This window comes from Agelaius phoeniceus, chromosome 4 (assembly GCF_051311805.1).
Source record: "Agelaius phoeniceus isolate bAgePho1 chromosome 4, bAgePho1.hap1, whole genome shotgun sequence".
NCBI classification, from domain to species: Eukaryota; Metazoa; Chordata; class Aves; order Passeriformes; family Icteridae; genus Agelaius; species Agelaius phoeniceus.
Window position 1 is genome coordinate 50,312,881 of NC_135268.1, and position 23,909 is coordinate 50,336,789.

Consider the following 23,909-nt stretch of genomic DNA (forward strand, 5'->3'; position numbering starts at 1 on the left):
GGCAGGAGGCTTTCCTTGGATTCCCTCAGTTTGGCTTCTGACCGTGGCTCTGTTCCTCTCTCTTCCAGCTCTTCAAGCCCTCAGGGAAGACGAGAGCCCATCCTCCATGAACACATGGATTCAGATGAAATTCGAAAGAAGATCTGCAGAACTTCGTTTGTCTCCTGGACCAGATGTACCTGTACCGGCCTCCTTCGATGATTTCCAGTTGGGACCGCCTGCAGCTCCAGGCACGGCTCTGGCTGCTCTCAGCTGAGCCTGTGCGAAGCTCCAGCAGCTCCTGCCATCTCTCTCCCTGTTGGCAGCTCCTTCCCTGCAGCCCTCAGGCCCTGCCCATACCCTTTTTTACCTCCCAGCTCACCCCTTCGCTTTGCTTTCCCTTAATAAACTGTTTGTGTTTTTCACTTTACTCACGTCTCCGTGGAGTTGAAGCGGCGCAAAACCTGAGCCCGGGGACACGCAGGGCCCTGCTGCCGTTCTCCTCCCCGCTGTGTTCCGTGCACGGGCAGAGAGGAACAAGGGCAGCTCAGGCTGCAAAGGTCCCTGTCCCGCTGCTCCAGCTGCACAGCAGCATGGAGTTAAAGGACGTGCTGAGCACGCTGAAGGGGAAAAGGACCCTGGGTTTTAGAAGAGCCAACTCCAAACCCAGCCGTGAAGGATTCCAGTGCAGGCATCCACCGAGGGCAAAGGAGCCTGTAATGGCAGAAGTTTCCACCAAGAGCTTCCTGAAAGCACAGCGATGCTCCATCCCTACACAGGGACAGGAAGAGGGCAGGACAAGAGACCACCGTGGCCTAGCAGTGAGCTTTGGGTGTGCCGTAAAGCAAAAGAAGCAGCAGCAGCAGCGGAGTGGCTGGGACTCGGGAGCGCGACCGTCCCAGCGGCCGCAGCGCTGTCAGGCAGCGCCTAGATGCTGGGCGCGCTTGCGGCAGCTCTGGTCTCCCCAGAAGTGGGGAATCAGGCAGCCCCTGCCTCAGACCCAGTCAGAAACCCAACCAAGTGAGACCAGAGGCAGGGGCCCCTTCCCATCCCTCTGGGGCACGGCTGCAAAACAGCCGCTGTGTCTTCCTGCGCCTGTGTCTGGGCTGTGCTGAGCCCAGAGCCAGCCAGCTTGGGCTCTGCTGTGCCAAGAGCGTTCTGGGCAGGCAGGCAAAAGTGCTGCGTGCACAGTGGGGAAGGGGCTCACAAGAGCCTCCTGCGGGAACTGGGCTCCGCTCCCTGGCTGGGAACAGCCTGGTTTTGCTGCCGTGAGCGCAGGCAGGAGTTCAGGCACTTGAACAGGCAGCGGACACCTCTTGTTTCTAGGGGGCCAGGGGCTGCGCGCCACAAGGGGCACGAGGAAAGAGACTCGGGAGAAGGACGATGAGCTCGAGCTGCAGTGCTTCTGCTACAAGGTGCAGAAGTAATTCAGCCTTGCCAGGGTTTCCTAAGTGTGTGTTGGTGTTGCCCGGGAAATGGACATATTTGGGGAAATGGACACATTTGGGAAATGCCTTTGGAAGAGAGGGGCTTGCTTCTCAAGCAAAGTGCTTCCCCAGGAGCCCCCAGTGAGGTAGGTGCAGCTGTCTCCCTTTGGCTCCCTGCCCCCCTTTTGTCCTTGAGGCCCCTTGCACTTGGCTGAGGGGCGTGGGAAGGGAGAAGGCTGTGAGGAGCAGCTTTGGCATCTGCCTGGTCCTGCAGAGACCAAGCCAAGCACCAGCAGCAGGGTGTGTCCCGCCCCTTTCAGCACAGGACAGAGAGGGATCATCTCTGTCCAGCCAAGAGCCCCAAATGCCTCTCAGAGAGCTGTGAATTCAAAGGCCTTTATGCACACATTGATGCCATCTTCCCTATCTGCTGTGTTTGAACTCTTGGCAAGAGGCATTTGCCTCTTGCTTGCTGGACGCTGCTCTGCTCCAGGGCCGGCACCGAGCTGGGCTGTGCGGGCACCGTGGAGAGTCCTTCCCCGAGCACTTGGCGGGTCGTGGTGTGTCCAGGGCTGTGTTAGACACTCGGGGCAATGGATTTCTTCCAAGCGGGGGCACCTAGGGTGGGGAGGGGGTGGCCCTGGGGCACGTGGAAGCATGTCCCTTTGTGACACGGTGCAGCAGGGTGACCGTGGAACCGAAAGGGACAGCGTGTCTGAGCAGCCCTTTGTGACACACGCTGACATAGGGGCTGGCACGGTGCAGCCACGCCACAGTGCTCGGTGCACGCGACGGGACAGGAGGTGACAGAGCGGTGCTGTGAGGTGTCCCCACACAGCCAGCTCGTTGGTTGCTGACCCGGAGCATTTCCGAGGCGTTCCTCCTGTGGCTGGCCTCACGGCCAGACCTCGGGATTCGGTGACTCGGAGCTTTTCCGAGTCATCTCCCATCCCTGCGGCCGGTGCCCTCGTGGCCAGGCCGTGGGACTTGGTGACCTCCATCGTTCACCAGGAGTCTCCTGTCATTGTGACAGGAGACCTCGAGTGCAGGACTTGCTGTCCTGTAGCCTTCCTGAGGCTCCTCTGTTGCAGGTGCCCGCAAGGCACAACTGCAGCATTCGCTGACTCTGGCCTTGGCCGAGGCATTTGAAAGTGCCCTCAAGGTCAGACAGCGGGATGGCGGGCAGACTGCTCAGCCGGTTCAAGGGGCTTCGGGGCAAGAACAGCAAAGGCCCTGCAGCTGCCCCAGCGCAGCAGCCTGCACAGCCGGAGCAGTTGCAGCCGCTGCAGGACGGTGAGTGGCAGAGCCGGGCCGCAGGGCTGGTGCCTGCAGCCGGCCTGGGCCCCATCCCATCCCATCCCATCCCATCCCATCCCATCCCATCCCATCCCATCCCATCCCTGTTGACACGCCCATGGACAGGATGGGACAGGGGCTGGGGCTGCCTCCCCGTTGGCCATGCTCCATGCCCTGGGCACCCGGGGGGCTGTACCTGCCTGGGGAGCGCAGGGCTGGGCTGTGTTCTCCGGCCTCTCCCGCAGCCCCTCAGCTCTGGCTGTGCTCGCTCTTTGGCAGATGCAGCCAGGGACCGGACTCAAGAGCAGGAGCCCACCCGTGGCCGCTTCCGGAGAGCAGCGCAGGTACCTGCGGCCATCCCCACCTGGGCCGGGCCTGCTGGCACTGCTCAGCCGGGCCCCACGTTGGAGCAGACCATGGAACGTCCCTCTCTTCTTCCCGCCCTTCCCTTCTGTTGCAGACACTGCGGAGGTTCCTGCGCCTTCGGCGCACAAAGACCAGCGGCCCCGCGCCCGAGGGCACGGCCGAGCCCGGCCCCGCGCCCGAGGGCCTGGCCGAGCCCTGCCTCGAGCACGAAGGCCCGGCCGAGCCCGGCACCGCGCCCGAAGGCCCGGCCGAGCCCGGTCCAGCGACCGAGGGCACGGCCGAGCCCGACCCCAGGCCCAGCGAGCTGCGGGCAGAGGCTGCTTCCAGCACTGCATCCTCTGACCTGGCTGCCAGCTCTGACTGGGAAACCGACGAGGGCTGGGAGGAGGCTGACATGGCCCCCACGGAGGGCATGGCCACCACCAACACCATCACCCAGGGCATCCCAGAGACTGAGGCCATGCCCACGCTCACTGTGAGTCCTGGACCCACTCTGGAGTTTTTCCAGAAGGGTTTTTATTCTCTGCAGCAGCCTGGGGCCAGGGCTGAAGGCCTCTCAGGATCACGTGGCCCCTCAAGCCATGTCTGCTGGGCCCCCTCAGCCCCATCACAGTGGGCTGGGAAGGCGAGCACTTCTTGGGGGAAGCTGGGCAAGTTGCTCCCTTGGACAGCACTCCAAGTCTTCCCCATGCCGCTTCCTCCAGGTGCAAGCCGTGCTGAGTGCCATCCTGCAGAGACTCACATCCCGTGAGTCTGTGGACGCCGGGCTGCAAATGGCCATTGTCAGCCTCACTGAAGAACACCCTGCCCACGTTGTGATGAGCCTCCTGCACTGTGCCCCAACGTGTGACGGGTACGGGGCACAAGTGCCTCGAGAGCTCGGTGCTCACCGGCCCGTACGGCCCCTCGCCCTGTACAGCCTGTCCGGCGGGGTCTGCCAGACGGGCGGAGAGCACCGGCACCCTCGGGCCCCTCTGTTTCCTGAGCCTGCTGCCATGCTCCCTCCCGGCCCCACGCAGCTGCACGGGGCACGGTACTGACACACAGCTCTGCTCCCACAGAGCCGCCGCGCTGCTATGGAGAGCCATGGGCACCTCAGAGGTAGCCGTGGAGGAGGTGCTTCCAGCTCTGCTCTCTGCGATAGAGGAGCAGCCACCGTACGGCGGCTTCCTCTGCAGCGGGGACAACGAGGCCGTCCTTGCCCTGGCTGTGAGTTTCTGGAGCTGGCCTAGGCTGGCCCTCCAGGTCACCTTCTCAGAAGCTCTCCATGCTCTCCCCACCCTCCAGCTCCCTGCCTGGGCTGAAAGCTGGGCTAGGGCCAGCAGGCCGGGTGCTCCCCTGCCTCTAACCCCCGGCCCTGCCTCATGGACACCTCGGCACTGAGCGCTGCCTTGGGGCGCTTTGTCTCTTGCAGGCAACTCTGGTGCTGTGGAGGATTGCAAGCATGCCCGAGTGGCACTACGCAATCCTCCTTCATTCTCCACGCCTGTTGGTGGCTCTGCTCTTGCAAATTGTCACCACCACGGAGCAGAGGCCAGAGGACGTGGAGACCCAGCGCTTCTGGAGAGCGTGCCGGGAGGAACACGGCCTTCCCAGCGAGCCCAACAGGTGCCAGTCGCCCTGTCCTTCCCACGCCCTTGCGGCCAGGGCCAGTGCTCCCAGAGTGACCTGGCCTTGGCTTGGCACACAGGTTTGCAGTGCAGACCATGAAGGCTCTGCTCTCGCGACTGGGCTTTGGAAAGAACCTGCTGGCTCTGGAGCACAAGCAGCTCTGGGACACCCTGCTCTGTGCCGACACCCAGCACTATGCAGCGGGCCTGCTGGCCAGGTGAGATCCCCTACTCCCAGCCGCCACCGCCACCGTTTGTGCCCCGTGCCCGGAGTGCCCCACACAGTCCCGGGGGCTTGTAAGCGAGAGGGCCTCGTCACCGAGGGAGGGCCGAGCAGACTGCAAAGGGCCGGGAGAGGAGGATGCCCAGCAGCAGCTGCCTCCCAAGGGGCCCATGTCCCCTTGCGGAGTGCTGGGGAAAGATGGGACCTCTGTGAGTCACTCCTGGGAGAGGTCTGCCCGCCCGGCTCAGGGCCTTGGTGCCTTTTTCCCCTGCCAGGGAGATGCGCTGTGGCTTGAGCCCCTTGTGTCCCCACATGGCCTCGCACCTGCTCAGCCTGCTCATCGGGAAGCAGCCCCGCTGGCATCTGCCTGCCCTGGCGTTCTTTGTGGAGGTGAGCCTGATGGCCAGCGCTGCCTGGCTGAGCTGCCTCTCAGCTCTCTGGCCTCTGGTAGCTGCAGCCGCCTGGGAGGCTGCCCGCGCCCGCTGCTGCTGCTGCCTGGAGCCGGCCCGCTCCCCTGCCACTGCCCTGTGCCTTTCAGCTCCTGGAGTGTCTGGACCTGAGCAAACACGGTCCCAGTGCCCTGTTGGTGCTATCCCGGCACCTGCCGAGCCAGCACAGGGACAGGCTGCGCCTGGAGCTCAGAGGCCTCGTGGTGCTCAGCAAGGAGCCCTCGCTGGTGAGAAGGGGGCAGTGGCTGAAGCCGCGCTGGCAGCGTGGGGCCGGGGAAGGGAGACCTTTGGGCTTGGCTGGCTGCTTTGGCAGCAGAGGCAGCTGCTGCCAGCTCTCCCGACTCCCGCTTCAGCTGCCCGAGTGCCCCAAGCAGCTGTTGGTGCTGCGGCCAGTCACGGCTTCACAGCACAGCCTGGTCTTGCACACAGGCCGGAGGAATACGAGGCCTCTATCAACACCTGGTGGAGCTGCTGGCCCATCCAGATGCAGAGATGGTCGGGATGAGCCTCTCTGTGCTCACGCATGTGCTCCAGGACAAAGACCTCGAGATACCCAGCACCGCCGCCCTGAAGCTGGCTGAGTCCCTGCTGCCACACTTTGAGAAGGTAAGGCTCTGCGCCCCCAGCCAAGGGCACTGGACGCTGCCTGCCTGGAAACTTTGTGCCCTGTGCACTTTAGAGCCTTTGCCCCAGTGGGCCTGGAGTAGTTGATGCTTAGGACTTTTCCTTTCCTCCAGGACAACAGCCATGTGCAGCTGCTCTCCATTCAGCTCTTCGGCAAGGTGCTGGAGCTGGGAGTGGAAGAGAGGGAAAATCCCCTCACGACAGTTGTGAGCCAGAGCCTGCTCCCTCTGTTCTTGCGCTGGCACCACGAGGACGTGCAGGTGGCCGAGGTGAGGTTTGGTGTGATGCTGCCGCATCCCTGGCCGGGGGCTCGGCCGCCTCCTGCCCCGGCGCCTCGCGGGCTCCAGCCTCCCCTGGCCTTGGCACAGGGAGCCGGCTCCCGTGTGACTCACCTGGGCTCTGGTGCCACCTGCGGCTCTCTGCTGCTCTGCAGGCGTCTCGCGAAGCCCTGCGTTGTGCCGCCCGCTTCCTGAGGAGGAGGGATCTCCAGGAGCCGCTGAGGAAGAAGCGGCGGATGAAGTTCGCCGAGAGCCTGGTAAGGACAGCCCGGGAGCCCCAGCCGCAGGCTGGACTGGAGAAGCCCCCCCTGCCCCCGGTGCTCAGTGCGGGGGGCTGGCAGCTGCGCCCCTGCCCGCCGCCGCCGCCGCCGCCGGGCCCGCCAGCCTGCATCCCCCACGCTGCTCGCTGCCCTGGGCCGTGCGCGCCGGCTCGGCCGGTGCCGGGCGCAGGGAGCGCCCGGCCGAGGGGCAGAGCCCGCTCCGAGCCATCCCTGCCGCCTCTCCCCGCAGCTGCTGCAGGACGAGAGCCGAGCGGCCGAGCACCTGCGCTGGGCCCTGCCGCACCTGCGGAGCCCACAGAGGCCCCTACGAGAGGCGGCCGTCAGGTTCCTCGGTGAGCCAGCAGCCCGGCGCCCCTCCCCGCCTCCCGGCCCGGCCGCTGCCCCGGCAGCGGGAGCCGCGCCTGGGCCGCTGCAGCCCCGCCCGCCCTGGGCGCTGCCGCCGCCCTCCCGCAGCCGTGCCCTCGGCCGGCAGCGTGCGGCAGGGGCCCGGCACGAGCTCTGCCCGGCAGGAGGGCGTGCGGCCGCAGGGCTGGCAGCGCCCGTGTCGGGCAGCTGTGCCGCCCGGCGCCGCCACATGCTCTGTCTTAACAGGGGTGGCCGGAGTGCTCATGATGGGGCAGAAGGAGGAGCTCAAGGTCCTCAGTCAGGGTGAGTCAGGGCAGCCGCGTGGCAGCGAGTACCGCCCGGGGGAGGGGGGGCAGCAGCTGCAAATCCCGGCCCCGCAGCTACAATCCCTGACCGGGCTGCCGAGGGCTCTGCTCCCTGTGCGGACCGGGGGCGGCGGGGGCACAGCCCGGAGACCTTTCGGGGACACGTGGCGGATCCGTGGCCAGCACCTTCTGCCCGAAGCCCTTGTCTCCCGCTCCCTCCTGGCCATGGCGAGAGCCGGCCGGCATGGCCCTGGCAGGAGGCTTTCCTTGGATTCCCTCAATTTGGCTTCTGACCGTGGCTCTGTTCCTCTCTCTTCCAGCTCTTCAAGCCCTCAGGGAAGACGAGAGCCCATCCTCCATGAACACATGGATTCAGATGAAATTCGAAAGAAGATCTGCAGAACTTCGTTTGTCTCCTGGACCAGATGTACCTGTACCGGCCTCCTTCGATGATTTCCAGTTGGGACCGCCTGCAGCTCCAGGCACGGCTCTGGCTGCTCTCAGCTGAGCCTGTGCGAAGCTCCAGCAGCTCCTGCCATCTCTCTCCCTGTTGGCAGCTCCTTCCCTGCAGCCCTCAGGCCCTGCCCATGCCCTTTTTTACCTCCCAGCTCACCCCTTCGCTTTGCTTTCCCTTAATAAACTGTTTGTGTTTTTCACTTTACTCACGTCTCCGTGGAGTTGAAGCGGCGCAAAACCTGAGCCCGGGGACACGCAGGGCCCTGCTGCCATTCTCCTCCCCGCTGTGTTCCGTGCACGGGCAGAGAGGAACAAGGGCAGCTCAGGCTGCAAAGGTCCCTGTCCCGCTGCTCCAGCTGCACAGCAGCATGGAGTTAAAGGACGTGCTGAGCACGCTGAAGGGGAAAAGGACCCTGGCTTTTAGAAGAGCCAACTCCAAACCCAGCCGTGAAGGATTCCAGTGCAGGCATCCACCGAGGGCAAAGGAGCCTGTAATGGCAGAAGTTTCCACCAAGAGCTTCCTGAAAGCACAGCGATGCTCCATCCCTACACAGGGACAGGAAGAGGGCAGGACAAGAGACCACCGTGGCCTAGCAGTGAGCTTTGGGTGTGCCGTAAAGCAAAAGAAGCAGCAGCAGCAGCGGAGTGGCTGGGACTCGGGAGCGCGACCGTCCCAGCGGCCGCAGCGCTGTCAGGCAGCGCCTAGATGCTGGGCACGCTTCCGGCAGCTCTGGTCTCCCCAGAAGTGGGGAATCAGGCAGCCCCTGCCTCAGACCCAGTCAGAAACCCAACCAAGTGAGACCAGAGGCAGGGGCCCCTTCCCGTCCCTCTGGGGCACGGCTGCAAAACAGCCGCTGTGTCTTCCTGCGCCTGTGTCTGGGCTGTGCTGAGCCCAGAGCCAGCCAGCTTGGGCTCTGCTGTGCCAAGAGCGTTCTGGGCAGGCAGGCAAAAGTGCTGCGTGCACAGTGGGGAAGGGGCTCACAAGAGCCTCCTGCGGGAACTGGGCTCCGCTCCCTGGCTGGGAACAGCCTGGTTTTGCTGCCGTGAGCGCAGGCAGGAGTTCAGGCACTTGAACAGGCAGCGGACACCTCTTGTTTCTAGGGGGCCAGGGGCTGCGCGCCACAAGGGGCACGAGGAAAGAGACTCGGGAGAAGGACGATGAGCTCGAGCTGCAGTGCTTCTGCTACAAGGTGCAGAAGTAATTCAGCCTTGCCAGGGTTTCCTAAGTGTGTGTTGGTGTTGCCCGGGAAATGGACATATTTGGGGAAATGGACACATTTGGGAAATGCCTTTGGAAGAGAGGGGCTTGCTTCTCAAGCAAAGTGCTTCCCCAGGAGCCCCCAGTGAGGTAGGTGCAGCTGTCTCCCTTTGGCTCCCTGCCCCCCTTTTGTCCTTGAGGCCCCTTGCACTTGGCTGAGGGGCGTGGGAAGGGAGAAGGCTGTGAGGAGCAGCTTTGGCATCTGCCTGGTCCTGCAGAGACCAAGCCAAGCACCAGCAGCAGGGTGTGTCCCGCCCCTTTCAGCACAGGACAGAGAGGGATCATCTCTGTCCAGCCGAGAGCCCCAAATGCCTCTCAGAGAGCTGTGAATTCAAAGGCCTTTATGCACACATTGATGCCATCTTCCCTATCTGCTGTGTTTGAACTCTTGGCAAGAGGCATTTGCCTCTTGCTTGCTGGACGCTGCTCTGCTCCAGGGCCGGCACCGAGCTGGGCTGTGCGGGCACCGTGGAGAGTCCTTCCCCGAGCACTTGGCGGGTCGTGGTGTGTCCAGGGCTGTGTTAGACACTCGGGGCAATGGATTTCTTCCAAGCGGGGGCACCTAGGGTGGGGAGGGGGTGGCCCTGGGGCACGTGGAAGCATGTCCCTTTGTGACACGGTGCAGCAGGGTGACCGTGGAACCGAAAGGGACAGCGTGTCTGAGCAGCCCTTTGTGACACACGCTGACATAGGGGCTGGCACGGTGCAGCCACGCCACAGTGCTCGGTGCACGCGACGGGACAGGAGGTGACAGAGCGGTGCTGTGAGGTGTCCCCACACAGCCAGCTCGTTGGTTGCTGACCCGGAGCATTTCCGAGGCGTTCCTCCTGTGGCTGGCCTCACGGCCAGACCTCGGGATTCGGTGACTCGGAGCTTTTCCGAGTCATCTCCCATCCCTGCGGCCGGTGCCCTCGTGGCCAGGCCGTGGGACTTGGTGACCTCCATCGTTCACCAGGAGTCTCCTGTCATTGTGACAGGAGACCTCGAGTGCAGGACTTGCTGTCCTGTAGCCTTCCTGAGGCTCCTCTGTTGCAGGTGCCCGCAAGGCACAACTGCAGCATTCGCTGACTCTGGCCTTGGCCGAGGCATTTGAAAGTGCCCTCAAGGTCAGACAGCGGGATGGCGGGCAGACTGCTCAGCCGGTTCAAGGGGCTTCGGGGCAAGAACAGCAAAGGCCCTGCAGCTGCCCCAGCGCAGCAGCCTGCACAGCCGGAGCAGTTGCAGCCGCTGCAGGACGGTGAGTGGCAGAGCCGGGCCGCAGGGCTGGTGCCTGCAGCCGGCCTGGGCCCCATCCCATCCCATCCCATCCCATCCCATCCCATCCCATCCCATCCCATCCCATCCCATCCCATCCCTGTTGACACGCCCATGGACAGGATGGGACAGGGGCTGGGGCTGCCTCCCCGTTGGCCATGCTCCATGCCCTGGGCACCCGGGGGGCTGTACCTGCCTGGGGAGCGCAGGGCTGGGCTGTGTTCTCCGGCCTCTCCCGCAGCCCCTCAGCTCTGGCTGTGCTCGCTCTTTGGCAGATGCAGCCAGGGACCGGACTCAAGAGCAGGAGCCCACCCGTGGCCGCTTCCGGAGAGCAGCGCAGGTACCTGCGGCCATCCCCACCTGGGCCGGGCCTGCTGGCACTGCTCAGCCGGGCCCCACGTTGGAGCAGACCATGGAACGTCCCTCTCTTCTTCCCGCCCTTCCCTTCTGTTGCAGACACTGCGGAGGTTCCTGCGCCTTCGGCGCACAAAGACCAGCGGCCCCGCGCCCGAGGGCACGGCCGAGCCCGGCCCCGCGCCCGAGGGCCTGGCCGAGCCCTGCCTCGAGCACGAAGGCCCGGCCGAGCCCGGCACCGCGCCCGAAGGCCCGGCCGAGCCCGGTCCAGCGACCGAGGGCACGGCCGAGCCCGACCCCAGGCCCAGCGAGCTGCGGGCAGAGGCTGCTTCCAGCACTGCATCCTCTGACCTGGCTGCCAGCTCTGACTGGGAAACCGACGAGGGCTGGGAGGAGGCTGACATGGCCCCCACGGAGGGCATGGCCACCACCAACACCATCACCCAGGGCATCCCAGAGACTGAGGCCATGCCCACGCTCACTGTGAGTCCTGGACCCACTCTGGAGTTTTTCCAGAAGGGTTTTTATTCTCTGCAGCAGCCTGGGGCCAGGGCTGAAGGCCTCTCAGGATCACGTGGCCCCTCAAGCCATGTCTGCTGGGCCCCCTCAGCCCCATCACAGTGGGCTGGGAAGGCGAGCACTTCTTGGGGGAAGCTGGGCAAGTTGCTCCCTTGGACAGCACTCCAAGTCTTCCCCATGCCGCTTCCTCCAGGTGCAAGCCGTGCTGAGTGCCATCCTGCAGAGACTCACATCCCGTGAGTCTGTGGACGCCGGGCTGCAAATGGCCATTGTCAGCCTCACTGAAGAACACCCTGCCCACGTTGTGATGAGCCTCCTGCACTGTGCCCCAACGTGTGACGGGTACGGGGCACAAGTGCCTCGAGAGCTCGGTGCTCACCGGCCCGTACGGCCCCTCGCCCTGTACAGCCTGTCCGGCGGGGTCTGCCAGACGGGCGGAGAGCACCGGCACCCTCGGGCCCCTCTGTTTCCTGAGCCTGCTGCCATGCTCCCTCCCGGCCCCACGCAGCTGCACGGGGCACGGTACTGACACACAGCTCTGCTCCCACAGAGCCGCCGCGCTGCTATGGAGAGCCATGGGCACCTCAGAGGTAGCCGTGGAGGAGGTGCTTCCAGCTCTGCTCTCTGCGATAGAGGAGCAGCCACCGTACGGCGGCTTCCTCTGCAGCGGGGACAACGAGGCCGTCCTTGCCCTGGCTGTGAGTTTCTGGAGCTGGCCTAGGCTGGCCCTCCAGGTCACCTTCTCAGAAGCTCTCCATGCTCTCCCCACCCTCCAGCTCCCTGCCTGGGCTGAAAGCTGGGCTAGGGCCAGCAGGCCGGGTGCTCCCCTGCCTCTAACCCCCGGCCCTGCCTCATGGACACCTCGGCACTGAGCGCTGCCTTGGGGCGCTTTGTCTCTTGCAGGCAACTCTGGTGCTGTGGAGGATTGCAAGCATGCCCGAGTGGCACTACGCAATCCTCCTTCATTCTCCACGCCTGTTGGTGGCTCTGCTCTTGCAAATTGTCACCACCACGGAGCAGAGGCCAGAGGACGTGGAGACCCAGCGCTTCTGGAGAGCGTGCCGGGAGGAACACGGCCTTCCCAGCGAGCCCAACAGGTGCCAGTCGCCCTGTCCTTCCCACGCCCTTGCGGCCAGGGCCAGTGCTCCCAGAGTGACCTGGCCTTGGCTTGGCACACAGGTTTGCAGTGCAGACCATGAAGGCTCTGCTCTCGCGACTGGGCTTTGGAAAGAACCTGCTGGCTCTGGAGCACAAGCAGCTCTGGGACACCCTGCTCTGTGCCGACACCCAGCACTATGCAGCGGGCCTGCTGGCCAGGTGAGATCCCCTACTCCCAGCCGCCACCGCCACCGTTTGTGCCCCGTGCCCGGAGTGCCCCACACAGTCCCGGGGGCTTGTAAGCGAGAGGGCCTCGTCACCGAGGGAGGGCCGAGCAGACTGCAAAGGGCCGGGAGAGGAGGATGCCCAGCAGCAGCTGCCTCCCAAGGGGCCCATGTCCCCTTGCGGAGTGCTGGGGAAAGATGGGACCTCTGTGAGTCACTCCTGGGAGAGGTCTGCCCGCCCGGCTCAGGGCCTTGGTGCCTTTTTCCCCTGCCAGGGAGATGCGCTGTGGCTTGAGCCCCTTGTGTCCCCACATGGCCTCGCACCTGCTCAGCCTGCTCATCGGGAAGCAGCCCCGCTGGCATCTGCCTGCCCTGGCGTTCTTTGTGGAGGTGAGCCTGATGGCCAGCGCTGCCTGGCTGAGCTGCCTCTCAGCTCTCTGGCCTCTGGTAGCTGCAGCCGCCTGGGAGGCTGCCCGCGCCCGCTGCTGCTGCTGCCTGGAGCCGGCCCGCTCCCCTGCCACTGCCCTGTGCCTTTCAGCTCCTGGAGTGTCTGGACCTGAGCAAACACGGTCCCAGTGCCCTGTTGGTGCTATCCCGGCACCTGCCGAGCCAGCACAGGGACAGGCTGCGCCTGGAGCTCAGAGGCCTCGTGGTGCTCAGCAAGGAGCCCTCGCTGGTGAGAAGGGGGCAGTGGCTGAAGCCGCGCTGGCAGCGTGGGGCCGGGGAAGGGAGACCTTTGGGCTTGGCTGGCTGCTTTGGCAGCAGAGGCAGCTGCTGCCAGCTCTCCCGACTCCCGCTTCAGCTGCCCGAGTGCCCCAAGCAGCTGTTGGTGCTGCGGCCAGTCACGGCTTCACAGCACAGCCTGGTCTTGCACACAGGCCGGAGGAATACGAGGCCTCTATCAACACCTGGTGGAGCTGCTGGCCCATCCAGATGCAGAGATGGTCGGGATGAGCCTCTCTGTGCTCACGCATGTGCTCCAGGACAAAGACCTCGAGATACCCAGCACCGCCGCCCTGAAGCTGGCTGAGTCCCTGCTGCCACACTTTGAGAAGGTAAGGCTCTGCGCCCCCAGCCAAGGGCACTGGACGCTGCCTGCCTGGAAACTTTGTGCCCTGTGCACTTTAGAGCCTTTGCCCCAGTGGGCCTGGAGTAGTTGATGCTTAGGACTTTTCCTTTCCTCCAGGACAACAGCCATGTGCAGCTGCTCTCCATTCAGCTCTTCGGCAAGGTGCTGGAGCTGGGAGTGGAAGAGAGGGAAAATCCCCTCACGACAGTTGTGAGCCAGAGCCTGCTCCCTCTGTTCTTGCGCTGGCACCACGAGGACGTGCAGGTGGCCGAGGTGAGGTTTGGTGTGATGCTGCCGCATCCCTGGCCGGGGGCTCGGCCGCCTCCTGCCCCGGCGCCTCGCGGGCTCCAGCCTCCCCTGGCCTTGGCACAGGGAGCCGGCTCCCGTGTGACTCACCTGGGCTCTGGTGCCACCTGCGGCTCTCTGCTGCTCTGCAGGCGTCTCGCGAAGCCCTGCGTTGTGCCGCCCGCTTCCTGAGGAGGAGGGATCTCCAGGAGCCGCTGAGGAAGAAGCGGCGGATGAAGTTCGCCGAGAGCCTGGTAAGGACAGCCCGGGAGCCCCAGCCGCAGGCTGGACTGGAGAAGCCCCCCCTGCCCCCGGTGCTCAGTGCGGGGGGCTGGCAGCTGCGCCCCTGCCCGCCGCCGCCGCCGCCGCCGGGCCCGCCAGCCTGCATCCCCCACGCTGCTCGCTGCCCTGGGCCGTGCGCGCCGGCTCGGCCGGTGCCGGGCGCAGGGAGCGCCCGGCCGAGGGGCAGAGCCCGCTCCGAGCCATCCCTGCCGCCTCTCCCCGCAGCTGCTGCAGGACGAGAGCCGAGCGGCCGAGCACCTGCGCTGGGCCCTGCCGCACCTGCGGAGCCCACAGAGGCCCCTACGAGAGGCGGCCGTCAGGTTCCTCGGTGAGCCAGCAGCCCGGCGCCCCTCCCCGCCTCCCGGCCCGGCCGCTGCCCCGGCAGCGGGAGCCGCGCCTGGGCCGCTGCAGCCCCGCCCGCCCTGGGCGCTGCCGCCGCCCTCCCGCAGCCGTGCCCTCGGCCGGCAGCGTGCGGCAGGGGCCCGGCACGAGCTCTGCCCGGCAGGAGGGCGTGCGGCCGCAGGGCTGGCAGCGCCCGTGTCGGGCAGCTGTGCCGCCCGGCGCCGCCACATGCTCTGTCTTAACAGGGGTGGCCGGAGTGCTCATGATGGGGCAGAAGGAGGAGCTCAAGGTCCTCAGTCAGGGTGAGTCAGGGCAGCCGCGTGGCAGCGAGTACCGCCCGGGGGAGGGGGGGCAGCAGCTGCAAATCCCGGCCCCGCAGCTACAATCCCTGACCGGGCTGCCGAGGGCTCTGCTCCCTGTGCGGACCGGGGGCGGCGGGGGCACAGCCCGGAGACCTTTCGGGGACACGTGGCGGATCCGTGGCCAGCACCTTCTGCCCGAAGCCCTTGTCTCCCGCTCCCTCCTGGCCATGGCGAGAGCCGGCCGGCATGGCCCTGGCAGGAGGCTTTCCTTGGATTCCCTCAATTTGGCTTCTGACCGTGGCTCTGTTCCTCTCTCTTCCAGCTCTTCAAGCCCTCAGGGAAGACGAGAGCCCATCCTCCATGAACACATGGATTCAGATGAAATTCGAAAGAAGATCTGCAGAACTTCGTTTGTCTCCTGGACCAGATGTACCTGTACCGGCCTCCTTCGATGATTTCCAGTTGGGACCGCCTGCAGCTCCAGGCACGGCTCTGGCTGCTCTCAGCTGAGCCTGTGCGAAGCTCCAGCAGCTCCTGCCATCTCTCTCCCTGTTGGCAGCTCCTTCCCTGCAGCCCTCAGGCCCTGCCCATGCCCTTTTTTACCTCCCAGCTCACCCCTTCGCTTTGCTTTCCCTTAATAAACTGTTTGTGTTTTTCACTTTACTCACGTCTCCGTGGAGTTGAAGCGGCGCAAAACCTGAGCCCGGGGACACGCAGGGCCCTGCTGCCGTTCTCCTCCCCGCTGTGTTCCGTGCACGGGCAGAGAGGAACAAGGGCAGCTCAGGCTGCAAAGGTCCCTGTCCCGCTGCTCCAGCTGCACAGCAGCATGGAGTTAAAGGACGTGCTGAGCACGCTGAAGGGGAAAAGGACCCTGGCTTTTAGAAGAGCCAACTCCAAACCCAGCCGTGAAGGATTCCAGTGCAGGCATCCACCGAGGGCAAAGGAGCCTGTAATGGCAGAAGTTTCCACCAAGAGCTTCCTGAAAGCACAGCGATGCTCCATCCCTACACAGGGACAGGAAGAGGGCAGGACAAGAGACCACCGTGGCCTAGCAGTGAGCTTTGGGTGTGCCGTAAAGCAAAAGAAGCAGCAGCAGCAGCGGAGTGGCTGGGACTCGGGAGCGCGACCGTCCCAGCGGCCGCAGCGCTGTCAGGCAGCGCCTAGATGCTGGGCACGCTTCCGGCAGCTCTGGTCTCCCCAGAAGTGGGGAATCAGGCAGCCCCTGCCTCAGACCCAGTCAGAAACCCAACCAAGTGAGACCAGAGGCAGGGGCCCCTTCCCGTCCCTCTGGGGCACGGCTGCAAAACAGCCGCTGTGTCTTCCTGCGCCTGTGTCTGGGCTGTGCTGAGCCCAGAGCCAGCCAGCTTGGGCTCTGCTGTGCCAAGAGCGTTCTGGGCAGGCAGGCAAAAGTGCTGCGTGCACAGTGGGGAAGGGGCTCACAAGAGCCTCCTGCGGGAACTGGGCTCCGCTCCCTGGCTGGGAACAGCCTGGTTTTGCTGCCGTGAGCGCAGGCAGGAGTTCAGGCACTTGAACAGGCAGCGGACACCTCTTGTTTCTAGGGGGCCAGGGGCTGCGCGCCACAAGGGGCACGAGGAAAGAGACTCGGGAGAAGGACGATGAGCTCGAGCTGCAGTGCTTCTGCTACAAGGTGCAGAAGTAATTCAGCCTTGCCAGGGTTTCCTAAGTGTGTGTTGGTGTTGCCCGGGAAATGGACATATTTGGGGAAATGGACACATTTGGGAAATGCCTTTGGAAGAGAGGGGCTTGCTTCTCAAGCAAAGTGCTTCCCCAGGAGCCCCCAGTGAGGTAGGTGCAGCTGTCTCCCTTTGGCTCCCTGCCCCCCTTTTGTCCTTGAGGCCCCTTGCACTTGGCTGAGGGGCGTGGGAAGGGAGAAGGCTGTGAGGAGCAGCTTTGGCATCTGCCTGGTCCTGCAGAGACCAAGCCAAGCACCAGCAGCAGGGTGTGTCCCGCCCCTTTCAGCACAGGACAGAGAGGGATCATCTCTGTCCAGCCGAGAGCCCCAAATGCCTCTCAGAGAGCTGTGAATTCAAAGGCCTTTATGCACACATTGATGCCATCTTCCCTATCTGCTGTGTTTGAACTCTTGGCAAGAGGCATTTGCCTCTTGCTTGCTGGACGCTGCTCTGCTCCAGGGCCGGCACCGAGCTGGGCTGTGCGGGCACCGTGGAGAGTCCTTCCCCGAGCACTTGGCGGGTCGTGGTGTGTCCAGGGCTGTGTTAGACACTCGGGGCAATGGATTTCTTCCAAGCGGGGGCACCTAGGGTGGGGAGGGGGTGGCCCTGGGGCACGTGGAAGCATGTCCCTTTGTGACACGGTGCAGCAGGGTGACCGTGGAACCGAAAGGGACAGCGTGTCTGAGCAGCCCTTTGTGACACACGCTGACATAGGGGCTGGCACGGTGCAGCCACGCCACAGTGCTCGGTGCATGCGACGGGACAGGAGGTGACAGAGCGGTGCTGTGAGGTGTCCCCACACAGCCAGCTCGTTGGTTGCTGACCCGGAGCATTTCCGAGGCGTTCCTCCTGTGGCTGGCCTCACGGCCAGACCTCGGGATTCGGTGACTCGGAGCTTTTCCGAGTCATCTCCCATCCCTGCGGCCGGTGCCCTCGTGGCCAGGCCGTGGGACTTGGTGACCTCCATCGTTCACCAGGAGTCTCCTGTCATTGTGACAGGAGACCTCGAGTGCAGGACTTGCTGTCCTGTAGCCTTCCTGAGGCTCCTCTGTTGCAGGTGCCCGCAAGGCACAACTGCAGCATTCGCTGACTCTGGCCTTGGCCGAGGCATTTGAAAGTGCCCTCAAGGTCAGACAGCGGGATGGCGGGCAGACTGCTCAGCCGGTTCAAGGGGCTTCGGGGCAAGAACAGCAAAGGCCCTGCAGCTGCCCCAGCGCAGCAGCCTGCACAGCCGGAGCAGTTGCAGCCGCTGCAGGACGGTGAGTGGCAGAGCCGGGCCGCAGGGTCGGTGCCTGCAGCCGGCCTGGGCCCCATCCCATCCCATCCCATCCCATCCCATCCCATCCCATCCCATCCCATCCCATCCCATCCCATCCCATCCCATCCCATCCCATCCCATCCCTGTTGACACGCCCATGGACAGGATGGGACAGGGGCTGGGGCTGCCTCCCCGTTGGCCATGCTCCATGCCCTGGGCACCCGGGGGGCTGTACCTGCCTGGGGAGCGCAGGGCTGGGCTGTGTTCTCCGGCCTCTCCCGCAGCCCCTCAGCTCTGGCTGTGCTCGCTCTTTGGCAGATGCAGCCAGGGACCGGACTCAAGAGCAGGAGCCCACCCGTGGCCGCTTCCGGAGAGCAGCGCAGGTACCTGCGGCCATCCCCACCTGGGCCGGGCCTGCTGGCACTGCTCAGCCGGGCCCCACGTTGGAGCAGACCATGGAACGTCCCTCTCTTCTTCCCGCCCTTCCCTTCTGTTGCAGACACTGCGGAGGTTCCTGCGCCTTCGGCGCACAAAGACCAGCGGCCCCGCGCCCGAGGGCACGGCCGAGCCCGGCCCCGCGCCCGAGGGCCTGGCCGAGCCCTGCCTCGAGCACGAAGGCCCGGCCGAGCCCGGCACCGCGCCCGAAGGCCCAGCCGAGCCCGGTCCCGCGACCGAGGGCACGGCTGAGCCCGGACCTGCGCCCGAGGGCCTGGCCGAGCCCTGCCTCGAGCACGAAGGCCCGGCCGAGCCCGGCCCCGCGCCCGAAGGCCCGGCCGAGCCCGGTCCAGCGACCGAGGGCACGGCCGAGCCCGACCCCAGGCCCAGCGAGCTGCGGGCAGAGGCTGCTTCCAGCACTGCATCCTCTGACCTGGCTGCCAGCTCTGACTGGGAAACCGACGAGGGCTGGGAGGAGGCTGACATGGCCCCCACGGAGGGCATGGCCACCACCAACACCATCACCCAGGGCATCCCAGAGACTGAGGCCATGCCCACGCTCACTGTGAGTCCTGGACCCACTCTGGAGTTTTTCCAGAAGGGTTTTTATTCTCTGCAGCAGCCTGGGGCCAGGGCTGAAGGCCTCTCAGGATCACGTGGCCCCTCAAGCCATGTCTGCTGGGCCCCCTCAGCCCCATCACAGTGGGCTGGGAAGGCGAGCACTTCTTGGGGGAAGCTGGGCAAGTTGCTCCCTTGGACAGCACTCCAAGTCTTCCCCATGCCGCTTCCTCCAGGTGCAAGCCGTGCTGAGTGCCATCCTGCAGAGACTCACATCCCGTGAGTCTGTGGACGCCGGGCTGCAAATGGCCATTGTCAGCCTCACTGAAGAACACCCTGCCCACGTTGTGATGAGCCTCCTGCGCTGTGCCCCAACGTGTGACGGGTACGGGGCACAAGTGCCTCGAGAGCTCGGTGCTCACCGGCCCGTACGGCCCCTCGCCCTGTACAGCCTGTCCGGCGGGGTCTGCCAGACGGGCGGAGAGCACCGGCACCCTCGGGCCCCTCTGTTTCCTGAGCCTGCTGCCATGCTCCCTCCCGGCCCCACGCAGCTGCACGGGGCACGGTACTGACACACAGCTCTGCTCCCACAGAGCCGCCGCGCTGCTATGGAGAGCCATGGGCACCTCAGAGGTAGCCGTGGAGGAGGTGCTTCCAGCTCTGCTCTCTGTGATAGAGGAGCAGCCACCGTACGGCGGCTTCCTCTGCAGCGGGGACAACGAGGCCGTCCTTGCCCTGGCTGTGAGTTTCTGGAGCTGGCCTAGGCTGGCCCTCCAGGTCACCTTCTCAGAAGCTCTCCATGCTCTCCCCACCCTCCAGCTCCCTGCCTGGGCTGAAAGCTGGGCTAGGGCCAGCAGGCCGGGTGCTCCCCTGCCTCTAACCCCCGGCCCTGCCTCATGGACACCTCGGCACTGAGCGCTGCCTTGGGGCGCTTTGTCTCTTGCAGGCAACTCTGGTGCTGTGGAGGATTGCAAGCATGCCCGAGTGGCACTACGCAATCCTCCTTCATTCTCCACGCCTGTTGGTGGCTCTGCTCTTGCAAATTGTCACCACCACGGAGCAGAGGCCAGAGGACGTGGAGACCCAGCGCTTCTGGAGAGCGTGCCGGGAGGAACACGGCCTTCCCAGCGAGCCCAACAGGTGCCAGTCGCCCTGTCCTTCCCACGCCCTTGCGGCCAGGGCCAGTGCTCCCAGAGTGACCTGGCCTTGGCTTGGCACACAGGTTTGCAGTGCAGACCATGAAGGCTCTGCTCTCGCGACTGGGCTTTGGAAAGAACCTGCTGGCTCTGGAGCACAAGCAGCTCTGGGACACCCTGCTCTGTGCCGACACCCAGCACTATGCAGCGGGCCTGCTGGCCAGGTGAGATCCCCTACTCCCAGCCGCCACCGCCACCGTTTGTGCCCCGTGCCCGGAGTGCCCCACACAGTCCCGGGGGCTTGTAAGCGAGAGGGCCTCGTCACCGAGGGAGGGCCGAGCAGACTGCAAAGGGCCGGGAGAGGAGGATGCCCAGCAGCAGCTGCCTCCCAAGGGGCCCATGTCCCCTTGCGGAGTGCTGGGGAAAGATGGGACCTCTGTGAGTCACTCCTGGGAGAGGTCTGCCCGCCCGGCTCAGGGCCTTGGTGCCTTTTTCCCCTGCCAGGGAGATGCGCTGTGGCTTGAGCCCCTTGTGTCCCCACATGGCCTCGCACCTGCTCAGCCTGCTCATCGGGAAGCAGCCCCGCTGGCATCTGCCTGCCCTGGCGTTCTTTGTGGAGGTGAGCCTGATGGCCAGCGCTGCCTGGCTGAGCTGCCTCTCAGCTCTCTGGCCTCTGGTAGCTGCAGCCGCCTGGGAGGCTGCCCGCGCCCGCTGCTGCTGCTGCCTGGAGCCGGCCCGCTCCCCTGCCACTGCCCTGTGCCTTTCAGCTCCTGGAGTGTCTGGACCTGAGCAAACACGGTCCCAGTGCCCTGTTGGTGCTATCCCGGCACCTGCCGAGCCAGCACAGGGACAGGCTGCGCCTGGAGCTCAGAGGCCTCGTGGTGCTCAGCAAGGAGCCCTCGCTGGTGAGAAGGGGGCAGTGGCTGAAGCCACGCTGGCAGCGTGGGGCTGGGGAAGGGAGACCTTTGGGCTTGGCTGGCTGCTTTGGCAGCAGAGGCAGCTGCTGCCAGCTCTCCCGACTCCCGCTTCAGCTGCCCGAGTGCCCCAAGCAGCTGTTGGTGCTGCGGCCAGTCACGGCTTCACAGCACAGCCTGGTCTTGCACACAGGCCGGAGGAATACGAGGCCTCTATCAACACCTGGTGGAGCTGCTGGCCCATCCAGATGCAGAGATGGTCGGGATGAGCCTCTCTGTGCTCACGCATGTGCTCCAGGACAAAGACCTCGAGATACCCAGCACCGCCGCCCTGAAGCTGGCTGAGTCCCTGCTGCCACACTTTGAGAAGGTAAGGCTCTGCGCCCCCAGCCAAGGGCACTGGACGCTGCCTGCCTGGAAACTTTGTGCCCTGTGCACTTTAGAGCCTTTGCCCCAGTGGGCCTGGAGTAGTTGATGCTTAGGACTTTTCCTTTCCTCCAGGACAACAGCCATGTGCAGCTGCTCTCCATTCAGCTCTTCGGCAAGGTGCTGGAGCTGGGAGTGGGAGAGAGGGAAAATCCCCTCACGACAGTTGTGAGCCAGAGCCTGCTCCCTCTGTTCTTGCGCTGGCACCACGAGGACGTGCAGGTGGCCGAGGTGAGGTTTGGTGTGATGCTGCCGCATCCCTGGCCGGGGGCTCGGCCGCCTCCTGCCCCGGCGCCTCGCGGGCTCCAGCCTCCCCTGGCCTTGGCACAGGGAGCCGGCTCCCGTGTGACTCACCTGGGCTCTGGTGCCACCTGCGGCTCTCTGCTGCTCTGCAGGCGTCTCGCGAAGCCCTGCGTTGTGCCGCCCGCTTCCTGAGGAGGAGGGATCTCCAGGAGCCGCTGAGGAAGAAGCGGCGGATGAAGTTCGCCGAGAGCCTGGTAAGGACAGCCCGGGAGCCCCAGCCGCAGGCTGGACTGGAGAAGCCCCCCCTGCCCCCGGTGCTCAGTGCGGGGGGCTGGCAGCTGCGCCCCTGCCCGCCGCCGCCGCCGCCGCCGGGCCCGCCAGCCTGCATCCCCCACGCTGCTCGCTGCCCTGGGCCGTGCGCGCCGGCTCGGCCGGTGCCGGGCACAGGGAGCGCCCGGCCGAGGGGCAGAGCCCGCTCCGAGCCTTCCCTGCCGCCTCTCCCCGCAGCTGCTGCAGGACGAGAGCCGAGCGGCCGAGCACCTGCGCTGGGCCCTGCCGCACCTGCGGAGCCCACAGAGGCCCCTACGAGAGGCGGCCGTCAGGTTCCTCGGTGAGCCAGCAGCCCGGCGCCCCTCCCCGCCTCCCGGCCCGGCCGCTGCCCCGGCAGCGGGAGCCGCGCCCGGGCCGCTGCAGCCCCGCCCGCCCTGGGCGCTGCCGCCGCCCTCCCGCAGCCGTGCCCTCGGCCGGCAGCGTGCGGCAGGGGCCCGGCACGAGCTCTGCCCGGCAGGAGGGCGTGCGGCCGCAGGGCTGGCAGCGCCCGTGTCGGGCAGCTGTGCCGCCCAGCGCCGCCACATGCTCTGTCTTAACAGGGGTGGCCGGAGTGCTCATGATGGGGCAGAAGGAGGAGCTCAAGGTCCTCAGTCAGGGTGAGTCAGGGCAGCCGCGTGGCAGCGAGTACCGCCCGGGGGAGGGGGGGCAGCAGCTGCAAATCCCGGCCCCGCAGCTACAATCCCTGACCGGGCTGCCGAGGGCTCTGCTCCCTGTGCGGACCGGGGGCGGCGGGGGCACAGCCCGGAGACCTTTCGGGGACACGTGGCGGATCCGTGGCCAGCACCTTCTGCCCGAAGCCCTTGTCTCCCGCTCCCTCCTGGCCATGGCGAGAGCCGGCCGGCATGGCCCTGGCAGGAGGCTTTCCTTGGATTCCCTCAATTTGGCTTCTGACCGTGGCTCTGTTCCTCTCTCTTCCAGCTCTTCAAGCCCTCAGGGAAGACGAGAGCCCATCCTCCATGAACACATGGATTCAGATGAAATTCGAAAGAAGATCTGCAGAACTTCGTTTGTCTCCTGGACCAGATGTACCTGTACCGGCCTCCTTCGATGATTTCCAGTTGGGACCGCCTGCAGCTCCAGGCACGGCTCTGGCTGCTCTCAGCTGAGCCTGTGCGAAGCTCCAGCAGCTCCTGCCATCTCTCTCCCTGTTGGCAGCTCCTTCCCTGCAGCCCTCAGGCCCTGCCCATGCCCTTTTTTACCTCCCAGCTCACCCCTTCGCTTTGCTTTCCCTTAATAAACTGTTTGTGTTTTTCACTTTACTCACGTCTCCGTGGAGTTGAAGCGGCGCAAAACCTGAGCCCGGGGACACGCAGGGCCCTGCTGCCGTTCTCCTCCCCGCTGTGTTCCGTGCACGGGCAGAGAGGAACAAGGGCAGCTCAGGCTGCAAAGGTCCCTGTCCCGCTGCTCCAGCTGCACAGCAGCATGGAGTTAAAGGACGTGCTGAGCACGCTGAAGGGGAAAAGGACCCTGGCTTTTAGAAGAGCCAACTCCAAACCCAGCCGTGAAGGATTCCAGTGCAGGCATCCACCGAGGGCAAAGGAGCCTGTAATGGCAGAAGTTTCCACCAAGAGCTTCCTGAAAGCACAGCGATGCTCCATCCCTACACAGGGACAGGAAGAGGGCAGGACAAGAGACCACCGTGGCCTAGCAGTGAGCTTTGGGTGTGCCGTAAAGCAAAAGAAGCAGCAGCGGCAGCGGAGTGGCTGGGACTCGGGAGCGCGACCGTCCCAGCGGCCGCAGCGCTGTCAGGCAGCTCCTAGATGCTGGGCACGCTTCCGGCAGCTCTGGTCTCCCCAGAAGTGGGGAATCAGGCAGCCCCTGCCTCAGACCCAGTCAGAAACCCAACCAAGTGAGACCAGAGGCAGGGGCCCCTTCCCGTCCCTCTGGGGCACGGCTGCAAAACAGCCGCTGTGTCTTCCTGCGCCTGTGTCTGGGCTGTGCTGAGCCCAGAGCCAGCCAGCTTGGGCTCTGCTGTGCCAAGAGCGTTCTGGGCAGGCAGGCAAAAGTGCTGCGTGCACAGTGGGGAAGGGGCTCACAAGAGCCTCCTGCGGGAACTGGGCTCCGCTCCCTGGCTGGGAACAGCCTGGTTTTGCTGCCGTGAGCGCAGGCAGGAGTTCAGGCACTTGAACAGGCAGCGGACACCTCTTGTTTCTAGGGGGCCCAGGGGCTGCGCGCCACAAGGGGCACGAGGAAAGAGACTCGGGAGAAGGACGATGAGCTCGAGCTGCAGTGCTTCTGCTACAAGGTGCAGAAGTAATTCAGCCTTGCCAGGGTTTCCTAAGTGTGTGT

General features: G+C 65.2%; 3 protein-coding genes across 3 annotated transcripts; all 3 read left to right on the plus strand.

Annotated features, from left to right (window-relative positions):
• Window positions 1-4,154: 4,154 nt before the first annotated feature.
• On the plus strand, window positions 4,155-7,861 carry LOC143693872 (uncharacterized). Its single transcript, XM_077176631.1, has 8 exons — window positions 4,155-4,277; window positions 4,483-4,731; window positions 5,780-5,956; window positions 6,121-6,127; window positions 6,226-6,509; window positions 6,763-6,865; window positions 7,125-7,181; window positions 7,504-7,861. The coding sequence occupies exons 1-8, from the start codon at window positions 4,155-4,157 to the stop codon at window positions 7,689-7,691; spliced, it is 1,188 nt and encodes a 395-aa protein (XP_077032746.1). The 3' UTR covers window positions 7,692-7,861.
• A 3,738-nt stretch (window positions 7,862-11,599) lies between these two features.
• On the plus strand, window positions 11,600-15,869 carry LOC143693873 (uncharacterized). The gene is made up of 8 exons (XM_077176632.1): window positions 11,600-11,722; window positions 11,928-12,176; window positions 13,225-13,401; window positions 13,566-13,572; window positions 13,671-13,954; window positions 14,208-14,310; window positions 14,570-14,626; window positions 14,949-15,869. Exons 1-8 carry the CDS (start codon window positions 11,600-11,602, stop codon window positions 15,134-15,136), a joined length of 1,188 nt encoding a protein of 395 aa, XP_077032747.1. The 3' UTR covers window positions 15,137-15,869.
• A 3,320-nt stretch (window positions 15,870-19,189) lies between these two features.
• Window positions 19,190-23,459, plus strand: LOC143693874 (uncharacterized). Its single transcript, XM_077176633.1, has 8 exons — window positions 19,190-19,312; window positions 19,518-19,766; window positions 20,815-20,991; window positions 21,156-21,162; window positions 21,261-21,544; window positions 21,798-21,900; window positions 22,160-22,216; window positions 22,539-23,459. Exons 1-8 carry the CDS (start codon window positions 19,190-19,192, stop codon window positions 22,724-22,726), a joined length of 1,188 nt encoding a protein of 395 aa, XP_077032748.1. The 3' UTR covers window positions 22,727-23,459.
• Window positions 23,460-23,909: the final 450 nt, after the last annotated feature.

Coding starts and splice junctions, on each gene's coding strand:
- LOC143693874 (XM_077176633.1), top strand. CDS start 19,190: ATGGGCACCTCAGAGGTAGCCGTGGAGGAGGTGCTTCCAGCTCTGCTC. Junction 21,545..21,797: donor TGAAGTTCGCCGAGAGCCTG/GTAAGGACAGCC, acceptor CTCTCCCCGCAG/CTGCTGCAGGACGAGAGCCG. Junction 22,217..22,538: donor GCTCAAGGTCCTCAGTCAGG/GTGAGTCAGGGC, acceptor TCTCTCTTCCAG/CTCTTCAAGCCCTCAGGGAA.
- LOC143693872 (XM_077176631.1), top strand. CDS start 4,155: ATGGGCACCTCAGAGGTAGCCGTGGAGGAGGTGCTTCCAGCTCTGCTC. Junction 4,278..4,482: donor AGGCCGTCCTTGCCCTGGCT/GTGAGTTTCTGG, acceptor TGTCTCTTGCAG/GCAACTCTGGTGCTGTGGAG. Junction 6,510..6,762: donor TGAAGTTCGCCGAGAGCCTG/GTAAGGACAGCC, acceptor CTCTCCCCGCAG/CTGCTGCAGGACGAGAGCCG.
- LOC143693873 (XM_077176632.1), top strand. CDS start 11,600: ATGGGCACCTCAGAGGTAGCCGTGGAGGAGGTGCTTCCAGCTCTGCTC. Junction 11,723..11,927: donor AGGCCGTCCTTGCCCTGGCT/GTGAGTTTCTGG, acceptor TGTCTCTTGCAG/GCAACTCTGGTGCTGTGGAG. Junction 14,627..14,948: donor GCTCAAGGTCCTCAGTCAGG/GTGAGTCAGGGC, acceptor TCTCTCTTCCAG/CTCTTCAAGCCCTCAGGGAA.